The following is an 11,594-nucleotide window of genomic DNA, read 5'->3' on the forward strand; positions in this document are numbered from 1 at the left end:
TCTGCCTGCTTCCTTATAGAGCCCAAGACAGAAAGCTCAGGTTTGGAACCACTGCCATGGGCTGAGTCCTCCCCCATCAGTAAGTCCTTTCCCCCCATCAGTAACTAAAAAAATGTCCTTCAACTGGATCTTATAGAGACATTTATCTCAATTAAGGTTCCCTCTTTTAGGATAACTATAGGCATCCTAAAGTAATACTAGCAGGACACATCCCTAGAGCTGGAGTTATAGCCTGACAAGAGTCTTGGGAAGTAGACTTGAGTACTCTGAAGAGAAGCAATCCAGGTCTAAGATTTGTTTTCTAAAGACAATATATACACAATATTTTTAAAACAGGAATATGCAAAGGAGGAAAACATGAGACCATATTCTTTCTGGCCAAAGGAAAACTTCAAAACAGTAGACTGAAAATCTGTTTCATTCCTTCAACATCATCCTAATACTGATTAATGCCCATGAAATCCACTGTAATATGAATTCTAAAATACATCCCGTTTAGCCAAACACAGTAAGATTTTTTAATGAAAAGCATAGTGAAAAAGAAAAATGCAGTCAAGTTCAACTGGTTTAACCAGATAAAACTTTGAAATAGATTTTAAATGAATCATAAAGGAAATCTAAACTTCAAACACAAACTTAAAAACTTGGAAGTTTTTGGCATAGGAAGTAGAAATCACAAGCTGAAAATCTGTTTAATCTTCCTCACAGTAAAACAAATCCAAATTAATTCTGTATTTGAATACTTTCTCACCCACAAGACTAGCAATACTTCTAACTTTTTCTTTCCTGAGACTGGGACCTGGGGTTAACCTATATTCCACATGGGTTAACCAGCAAGCAAGCCCTTGGGATCCTACTGCCTCCCCAACCACCCACTTGAAGCTACAGGCACAGACTACAAGATCTGTTCTTGCTATGAGACACTGGCATTCATATTTCTGGATAGTAAACAAACCCCCAGACAAAAACATTTAGGAATATCTAGTAAAACTGTATTTGTATTACACATTGACCAAACAATTCTTGTTTAGGAGCTAAAGAAATACAGCAATTTTTTATACTAGCAATTGTAGAAACAGTGAAAGACTACAGAAGGCAATGAGAATGTTTCTTTATTAGACATGTCCTCTAAGGAGATATATGAGATATATACATCATTTAGTAAAATGTCAAGATATAAACATTATGCACACTGTGCTACTTTCTACATATTGTGGGAAGGAAAATGAATGTATAACCTCAAATATAATGGATGAGTTGAATAAAACAATCAATTAATGAAAATATATGTAAGAAGGTACACAACACAGTAGGCTAGCTAACCTTCTCTGAATGTAGGTTGCTACAGAGGTCATTTCTTTACAGCTGGTTTCAGAGAAAATTTAAAATTTTTTACAAATAAAAACAAATCTACCATTAATTTAGTGGTAGAACAAAGAGCAATTTCAATAAACTTTAAAATTCAATGATTATACTATGCTTTTTTGTATCATAGAGACAAAACATGACTACAAAAATAAATTATATTAAATGTGTAGTACAATATAATACTGCTTTTAAAAAAGGTATTTTAAAAAGCTATTGTTTTTTAAAGAGCTACGTGTGGTATACCAAGGTTATTAGCAAACGAAGTTTTTCAGGGACAAGAGATACAACCCTAAATCACAGGGCTGGAGTAATGGCACAGTGTTTAAGAACACATTTTTTGGTAGAGGTCTGGAGTTTGATTTCCAGCACAAGGGTCAGTTCACAACTGTCCATAATTCCAGCTGGAGGATGCGTGCACACGATACACAGAAATACATGTGAGTAAAACACTGACATGCATAAATAAACCTAAAAAAAAATCCAACAAGAAAAAACTATAACTTTAAATACAAACGAGAAAATAAGAGATCATAATATATTTCCATCAAAAAGTGCTAATGTTCACTGAAGATGTAACAATCTTAGAGCAAATATCCCCTTGTCCCCCCATTATTGCAGTTTCTAAAGAACATTTTCTACATCTTGGACATAGAGACTTTTTAAAAGCATGGTAAATTTTAAAACAAATTTTCTTTCTTTCTTTTTTTCTTTTTTTTGGTTTTTTCGAGACAGGGTTTCTCTGTGGTTTTGGAGCCTGTCCTGGAACTAGTTCTTGTAGACCAGGCTGGTCTCGAACTCACAGAGATCCGCCTGCCTCTGCCTCCCAAGTGCTGGGATTAAATAAAACAAATTTTCAACCACATTATCAAAGTTACTGGTATTTGAAGCTCCACCTGCTCAAGATGCAATAGCATTTCTTTCTCTTTCTTTTTTTTTTTTGATTTTTTTTTTTTTTTTGAGGCAGGTTTTCTCTGTGTTAACAGTCCGTAGCTATCCTGGCTAGCTCTTGTAGACCAGGCTGGTCTCAAACTCACAGAGATCCACCTGCCTCTGCCTCCCGAGTGTTGGGATTAAAGGCACATGCCACCAACACACCATTTACGATAGCACTTTAAAAATAGTTGCCACAATGGACTAGAAGATTAACATTAAAATGCCTGATTTCATAATGGTAGTAACAATTAAAAAGAAGGAACTCACACTAACTATACTGGAGGTCAATCATCAGACAACCGGAATGGGGGAGAAGCTTCTGAGACCCAATCCCTCCTTCCTCAAGGGAGTATTGGCAGTTAATGGTTGCTGGGAGAGGGCTCAGTTTCTACAGTGGTATAGGCACTGAAAAATTGTCCATACTCCAGTAAATAACCTCCCATCCAGGCTCATTCAAGAAATCCCAGGTAAACCAGTGGGTTACACACACACACACACACACAAATAAAAGGAGGGTTACAGCAGAAGAGGGAAGGGAAGAGGAAATGAGAAGAAACTGGGAATGAAAACAACTATGATGCATTTTATACATCCCTGAGATTATCCAAGAATTCAATCCAGCCTACTTCCAGTTTTAAAATGGTGTGTGGCTAAAAATTCATGGGCAAAGTTCTTAAAGGAATTTTTACTGCTGTGAGACAATGGTCTGTACCCTGTCACTTATATTTTAAATAAACACTGATGGGACAGTAGCCAGGCAGGAAGCAAAGGCGGGGCAACGAGAATTCTGGGATGAGAGAAGTTTCCGACTATAATTATCACCTAGTCACAGAGGAAGCCAGACACAGAGCAAGCAAGATGTGACTGCCTCACTGAAAAAGGTACCAAGCCATGTGGCTAGCACAGACAAGAATTATGGGCTAATATAAGTTAAAAGAGTTAATAAGAAGCCTGAGTTAATAGGCCAGTAAGTTTATAATTAATGTAGGCCTCTGTGTGATTCTTTGGGACTTAATGGCTGCAGGACCAGGCGGGACAGAAACCTCTGTCGACACTTTATAAATGAAGAGGAAAAATATATTATTTTCACTATACCAATAAAATTACATATTATTACTAAATGTGAAATGATAGGAGCATTCTGTAACAAGTATATAACACCTTACCCTATTGATAAATGTTGATGATAGAAATGATAGGGATCATATATACAAGATATTCTTGATAAAAATTAAACCTGTATTTGATCAAGTCTCATCTAATTTATATATTCACAATCAATACAGAAAATACAAGGAACAGATGAAACAAGGTATATAATCAGCAGAATACTGAAGAGTAGAAATTGTTCAGATGACTCAGATTCTCTAACAATGAGTTATAAGAAGAAGGTATTAGGAAAAGAGATTTATTGATAAAAAGAGACCTAAGAGACATTAATCAACATGTTGGGTTTTTTTGTCCTTAATATCAAAGGAAAACTACCCATGATATTAAGTTACTGTAAATTTTATTGTATAAAAAGAATGGTGTCAATGTAATCAATAGATCATTCTTCACTTTTGATGTATTTTTAAAGAAAACTACAAAAGAATTCAAGATCAATTTAATATAGACAAAATAGGGTCTCTGTGTGGCAAAATTTTAACAGCATTCTTAAAAAGTTCTGAGCAAGCAGTTCCTCCTGTAAGTTTGTATTTTAATGATAACATCAGAAACTATAGGAATCTTCAACCTATCACTACAGTATGAGACTCAGCACAACCAACTTTCCTCCAGTTACTGTGACAACTTCCATATACTTATGATATTTCCTAAGAAAATGTTGTAGTGTTTTCCTTTCAAAACATGAACTCTCAAAAACCAACCAATAGCTATAAAACCTTTTGGGACATCCAAAAGTTTGTTATTGCCTTGTATTGTCAAAGTTAAATCTGTGTTACAATTTGTAACTTTTCTTAAATGTTGTCCTACTTCACAGGGTTTATTAAGTGGGAAGAAGAATCAGAAAGTAACAAAAGTCACAGTGAACAACATGATGAAAACTTCATGAAGTTGACCACTTTGAGAACATTAATAATTGACAATCAAAACAAAGTAGAATAAAACATGAATAACGAGTATTAGAAACCAGAGAGTTCAAGTGATTACAGGTTCTAAACCAGTGGTTCTCAACCTTCCTATTAATGCACTTTAATACACTTCATCATGTTGTGGTGACCCCCCACAACCATAAAAATATTTCATTGCTATTTCCTAAGTAATTTTGCTACTTATCAATCATAATGTAAATATCTGTGTTTTCCAATGGTCTTAGGTGACCTCTGTTAAAACTCCCCAAAGGAGCCCTAACTCCCAGGCTGAGAACCACTGTACTAAACTATCAAAGCACAAAAGGGACTGGAGCACAGTGGACCACAACTTTAACCCAGCCTCATTTGCTGGCAGCTCTGTGACCTTAAAACAGGTCTGGTCTACACAGGATTTTAGGCCAACCAAAATAACAGTGAGACCTTACCTCAAAAAGAAGGAAACAATATAAAGTGTAACGGAGTCCAATGAACAACTCCATCCAAACATATTCACCAAGTCTACAGAAGATCAAACTATAACAGTTACCCAAGAAGAAATAGGTAGCCTAAATAGCCCTACTCTATTAAATTATGCAGCTTAAAACTTCTTCATAGAGAAAACAAACCCGAGACCTACAGAGCTTCACTTTGCAATGACTTCCTTCCACTATTTGTTCTGTACAACTTACAATTCATAATTTGGGAAGAACACGGTAAAGCTGACAACTCTTAACAACTTAATACTTACTGGCTGTCATAGGCAAGGAAAGAAAAATGGTGCCCAAACAGCCAAGAGGGAAAACTGTCTAAGTACAACAAAGGTAAACGTAAAAATTCTGTTAGAATCTAAAACAAACGCATCAGATTTATAAGGTGGATTAAATTATTAAAACTATTTTCATTGCTACTTCATAATTTTGCTGTCATGAATCCTAATATAAATATCTGTTTCGAATAATCTTAGGTGACCCCTGGAGTCACAGCCCACAGATTTAGAACCAATCATTTATAACAACAGAAGCTGTGAATACTTAGGGATGAATCCAATCCCCCCCCAAATTAATAATGTATAAAACTTTACAGTGAAATAATAAAGAACAATGCAAAAAAATTAAAAGGCCCCTGTGAATGAAAAAATAAACTGTATTTTGTCACTAACAGGAAAATTCAGAATTAAATTGTTAGTTTTCCTCAAATCACTTAACACGTTCAAGTTAAAATTCTAGCATGCTTTCTTTGAGTCAGGGGCAAGAACAACTTTGAAAAAGAACAAAGTTGGCGAATCAAGGCAACTTGATTTTAAGAGTCAGTATGTATGTAATTACAACAGTATGCTTTTGGCAACTAGATAAAAACCGGTTAACAGGAAAGAGTATAGAAATAAAACCATATATAGGCAAATATTTTGTTGTTGCTGTTGTTTTGTTTTTCAAGACAGGGTTTCTCTGGGTAACAGTCCTGACTGTCCTGGAACTCATTTTACAGACAAGGATGGCCTTAGACTCAGTGAGATCCGCCTGCCTCCGCCTCCCAAGTACTGGGATTAAAGGCATGTACCAGCATACAGGCAACTTTTTGTAAGATAACTTGTTTCTGACAAAGCAACAAGGTTAATTAATAAAGAAAACATTATTTTTAGCAAATGTGCTGGAAAAACTGAGGTCTACATATAAATCGAAATTTTCAATCCATGCTTTGTATCCTTTTAAAAAAGTTTTAACTTCTGATTTGTGGGGCTCTTGACTTTTGCTCCCTTCTTCCTGACTCTCATGTTGTAGTCTACATTTTCTTCACCATCTTTTCCCCTACTTCCTTCTAGGGTTTTGTTTTGTTTTTATTCTAACAAATATGGAAAGGCACTTAAAAACAACAATTTCATCTTAAACGCAGACAAGATTTAAGTATTAAACTAAAATGAGAACTCTTAGAAAACAAAGAAGTCATTTTACTTTAGGTTATAAAAGGCTTAGACAGGACAAACTGCACCATCCATAAATGAAAAGTTGGGGAACTATAATGGAGTTCACCATAGCTACTACTTTTCATAGCATTGTGCAAAGACTGCAACAAGATGAAAGACATTGTACAGGCTATTAATAAAAAACATGTCCAGAGCCTGTCAAAATCCAAAAGTAAAATACGAACAAAAACTTCAAACAGATACAAGTCAGGTGTGATAGCTATTAGTTGTCAACTTGACTACACCTGAAAATAACCAACACCCAAGCTGCTAGCCACACTCTAAGGGATTTTTCTTGGTTAGTTCATTGCAGATGAAAGACCACTTTCTGGTGGCAGCCTATCTGAAGGACATGGAGGAAAGCAGCTTTTGCTTTTTGTCTGCTTGCCCTCAATCCCGATGGCAAGTTCATATATCCTGGAGGCATTCCTTCACTGATATTAGAGCCTGCTTCTTCAGGATTCACACATTTACACAAGACCAGCTGGGAAAGGCAGCCTGGTGAACTCAACAAACATTGGTTTCTTGGATTTTCCACTGGAACACTGCCACTGTTAGATTAGCTGAAACACAACTGTGGTAGTTTGAATGAAAATTGTCCCCACAGGCTGATAATGAGTGGCATTATTTGTTGGAGAAGGACTGGCCCTGATGGAGGACTGTGCCACTGGGGGCAGGCTTTAAGGTTTCAGGCACTCAAGCAAGGCCCAGTGTGTGTGTCTCTCTTTCTGATGCCTGCCAATCCAGATGTAGAACTCTCAGTTCCTTCTCTAGCACCACGACTGCCTGCAGGCCACACTGTTCCACCCTGATGATAAAGAACTAAACATCTTAACCTGTAAACCAGCCCCAATTAAATGCTTTCTTTTGTAAGAGTTGCCATGGTCATGGTGTCTCTTCACAGCAATAGAAACACCAAGACAACAACCTATAAACTATCCTAATAAATTACATGTGTGTGAGTCTGTGTACACACACACGGATGAGAAAGAAAGAGAGAGACTGATTCATTCTATCAGTTCTATTCCTCTAGACTAGAACCCTGACTACAATACATCAGTCACGGCAATGCAAGCCTTTTAATCTCAGCACTCGGGAGACAGAGAAGCAGAGTCAGGCAGATCTCTAGTCTAGTTGGAAGGCCACCCGGGTGCACATAGTAAAACCTTATCTCGAAAAACCAAGAGGAGGAAGAGGAGGAATCAACAACAGCTGGCAAAAGGCACACTGAAAATGCTCATAAGAGATTCCACACAGAAGTACAAATTAAAACCACAATTAAATTATCACTTCACACCCACTAAACACTAAAAAGCATTGAGAAGTCTCTGGAGGAACTGAAATTTTCATACCCTATTGATGGCAAGATAGTATAACCACTGTGGAAAAGACTGCAGTTTCTCAATTAGTTAAGCATATGCCAAACATATGATTCAGCCATTCTTAACAATGGGCCCCAAGAGAAATAAAAGCGTATGTCTACACGAAAATGTGCAAAAATGTTCACAGCAACCTTTTAATACCTCCAAACACAAATGCCCACCAGAGTTTTTAATTACCAGGTAGTATAATACTATTAAGGAAGGAGTGGGGGAGGATCAATCAATACACATGTGTAAATAACTGAAAATTTTCTGTTGCATGTAATAGGCCAGAAGACCTCCCCTTTGGATCCCATTTGTTTAAAGTTCTAAAAATGCAAATGACTCAGTAATGCCAGCAGATCCCTGGCTTCTGTGGGAGAGTAGAAAGGACTACACAGGGGCAGAATGGCATTTCTAGGAGTAACATGAGTTTCTACCTCGATTGGAGTGGTGGCTTCACACGTGTACATAAGCAAAACATTGCATACTTTAAATACAGGCAATTAGATCATATACTGAAATATTTATTTAACCAATGTTATAGAAAAGTATATAAAATTTTAACTTTGCAAACTTTTATATAAAACAACCTTTTAAATGGGTAGTATATTTATTGAAGTTTCTAATAGTTTCTCCTTAAACTCGAATACTAAAAACTGGTAAAGCTAACATATCCTATCCAGGCAGTCTAGCCTAAATCTCCTCCCTTTTTTCCTGACTACTAATGAGGTTTTGTGTGTAAACTTAACTGCTAATAACAGACCACAAACTTATAGTCACTTGTACAAAATACCTTGTATCATTTATTCTTTTACGAAGTTCACAGAAGCCATCTATTTGGATAAAAACTACAACATCAACACATTTTGTACTCTTGAGCTATTACTGACTGCAAAGCTCTTAACTATCTCAACTTGGAAAATGACTGACAATAAAACTAAATGTTCTATACAACGTGAACTCAAGAAATAAACAGAAAACACAGTAACATCTACTAGTCTGTTATAAAAATTAAGCCATTACAAACTCAATTTTTTTAAGATCCAAAAAAATATTGAGGATCAACCTCAGTAAACCAGGAATATTAACAATTTTCCTACAGGGACTTATATATGAGGGGTTTTATATTTATGTTTATAATATGGTTGAGGGGGAGGAGAAATGTCCTTATTTCAGGCTTGGGCCAAAGCTAAAAGACAAGGAATATGCCCTAACAGGGCAGAGAGACTTGCAAACAAGTCTGTAATACACCCAGACAAAATCTCTGTCGTCCAGGAAGGGCCAGATGGCAAGCAAGCATGGAGTCAACTGTAAGGGTTGAGCATTTTTCCTACCCAAGAAGCAAGTACAAACCTACTACAGACAAGACAGCTGAAAGTACTTGTGCAACTCTTCCTTTTTGGCGTCAGGGCAAGCAATTTCCAACGGGCTTCATCCCTAACATACAAATTTCACTTTAATCAGAGTCAAACTATTTTAAACTAACAAAGTTAACACTACTTAAAGAGTTAAAAAAAAAACACTTATGAAAGCCTACAGTCATTTACACTATCCAACTGCATAGTTGTCTATAGACTGCTTTATAAATTAAAGGAAACGATTTTAACTGGGTTTTGTGGTCAAAGCTAACTGAAATTCTCAGTTCTTTGTGACAATAGTATATTCAACATGTCTAGTTTCCACTTCACTTCCAAACACCATCTCCTACCTTCACACCAACAGCAACCTCAGTGACAATTCTGTAAAGGAAAAAAGAACAGGGTCAACCTCTTATTCTTCTCACGGCCACTGCTCAACTCTAAAACTTTCAAGGTCTTTCAGAAATCCTCCAGATACTGGCAATAAAGTTAGAAAACAAATACAGAGATGCTCAGTGATATGTTTTAAAGCTATTATCTACCTGGAGTTTCAGAAACACCTTGAAACATGAGCTGTTTCAGTCAGTTTAGGCTAATTTTTCAGAACCTTTAGCAGCAAGATAAAAATCCAGAACACTGCGCCATTCCTACAGTGCTTGAATACGGACGTAAGCAGCATAACTCAAGTTCTCCGGTCATCTAGATAGAAGCTGGGAATTGGAAAAGAAGATTTCTGCTCAAGTTTTGCCACCAATTGTTTGGAGGGAATTCAGACCATGTCTGAATCTTCATTTCACGTGGAAAACGATATCCCATTAAGGTAATCTCTAGCACGATTTCTACTCTCTGTTGTTACTTTTCATTAACTCTTTAAAAAAAAAATCAGAAAACGCTAGACTGGTAACGAACTTAAAAAACTCAGATTTGACTTTAGATTCTTCAGTTCCTGACACTCATTTTACTAACTATTCATGTTACCTGAGTCTCTTTTAAATCCCTTTCCCCTCAATGAGCCGTGAGTAGTATCATATTTTTACCCAAACCTATGCCCTCTTCTCTTAACAATGAGTTGAACTGAGTCCTCAGAGACGTGGTGTTAGCAGGGGCGCGACTCTGGTCCTCATCTTTTCTCACAGCTCTCTCCTCACTCTGCATCCTATCTTCACGCCCAGGCTCGCAAAGATGCATCACGACTCTTCCATATTTGACTGGGTTTTCGTTTAAGTTTTTCCCCCCCAGAAACTAACCAAAGTAGCTTTAAAGGGAGGAAAGGGAAAAAAAAAAAAAGCCCTGTGTGGAATATCTGTTCTTGTCTCTGCCACGGCTCGGTGGCCTTTGCCCATGTGGTTGCTGCTACCTCAAACACTTCACGGGGTTTTGTTTTGTTTATGGTTTAATTTCTGGGCCCTGTGGGCCGAGCCTTCACATTTTTTGTTGCTGTTGTAAAGGCATCTCGATGGCCTCCCGCCCCCGCTCCCAGACTCGGATGAAAACAAAGGAGTGTGACATGTGCCCTCCTCCCTCCCGCCGCCACGCGCCCTCCCTTTCCCCGCGGCTCCCATTCGGCTCTCCCGCCGCGGTGGCTCGGGCGAGGCCGGGGATGGCGGGCCTCGGGCTAAGGGCTTCCGCACAGGCCTCCCCGGCGTTCCCAAGTCGCGCTCGCGCGGCCGCCGCCACCGCCGCCACCCCAGGGTTCGGGTCCCCCCGCGGCGTCGACATGGCTCCCGAGGGGGCAGGGCCGCACCGGGCTTCCCGCCCCATCCCCCGCCGCCCGGCCCCCACCGCGTCCCCGCAGAAGCCCCGAGGCCTCCCCGGCCTCCCGGGCCCGGCTGCGGTTCGCGCTCGCCGCCCGAGCCGCTGAGGGAAGCCCGAGGAGGGGTGTGTGTGATGGGGCGGGGGTTGGGTAACGGCGGCGCGGCCTGGGAGGGGCCGCCCGAGCCCCGCTCCCAGACCCGACCGGGATCCCAGCCGCGGCCCGGACACCCTCGTCTCCCTCCTCCATCTCCTCACGGGCCCCGGTACCTACCCGTCCATTGCCGAACCGGACAAAGCTTCGCTCCCAAGAACCGAGCCACGCAGCCAGCGAGCCACACAAGCGGCGAGAAAATGGCGGCCAGGGCCCGACGGAAATTGCCGAAGGTGCCAGAGCGCACGGGGCAGCGCGCGGCGGCGGAAAGAGCCGAGCGCTCGGGCGCCCGGCGGCGGGAGACGAGCGGCGGGGCACAGGGACCGGGGGGAGTGGGCGCCTCCGCCGTTGGCTGCCTCCGCCTGCCCGCGCGCCTGCTCCCGCCCTCTGCGACGTACCTGCTGCAGTGGCTGGCTGGGCGTCCTGGGTTCCCTTCTGTGGGCGGTGTGAGTAGGACAGCCTCCAGCCTGCTTGCACCCTTATGCCTCAGGCTGGCCCGGGCTGCAGGATTGCTCCCAGGCAGCCTCCACTTTACCCTTCCAACCCCGAGCTGGGTTCTTTCCACCCACACAGGTCAAAGCCAGCCCCAGCCTGGTGACCCTCTCCACCCTCTCAGCCCCAGGGAAAATACTT

The 11,594-nt window shown here is 40.2% G+C and overlaps 1 protein-coding gene across 4 annotated transcripts in view; it reads right to left on the reverse strand.

Annotated features, from left to right (window-relative positions):
* The window catches only part of Ptbp2 (polypyrimidine tract binding protein 2), a 61,271-nt gene extending 50,015 nt beyond the window's left edge, over positions 1-11,256 (reverse strand). For all 4 annotated transcript variants that reach the window (XM_005357202.3, XM_005357201.3, XM_013350030.2 and 1 more), the window contains exons 1-2: positions 11,082-11,256; positions 9,406-9,436 (exon numbers count right to left, since the gene is read on the reverse strand). In XM_005357202.3, the coding sequence (XP_005357259.1) occupies positions 9,406-9,436; positions 11,082-11,089 (39 nt within the window). In that variant the 5' untranslated portion in view covers positions 11,090-11,256. The remainder of the gene's footprint in view (positions 1-9,405; positions 9,437-11,081) is intronic.
* Between the last annotated feature and the right edge of the window lie 338 nt (positions 11,257-11,594).

Source organism: Microtus ochrogaster, chromosome 21 (genome assembly GCF_000317375.1).
Source record: "Microtus ochrogaster isolate Prairie Vole_2 chromosome 21, MicOch1.0, whole genome shotgun sequence".
NCBI classification, from domain to species: domain Eukaryota; kingdom Metazoa; phylum Chordata; class Mammalia; order Rodentia; family Cricetidae; genus Microtus; species Microtus ochrogaster.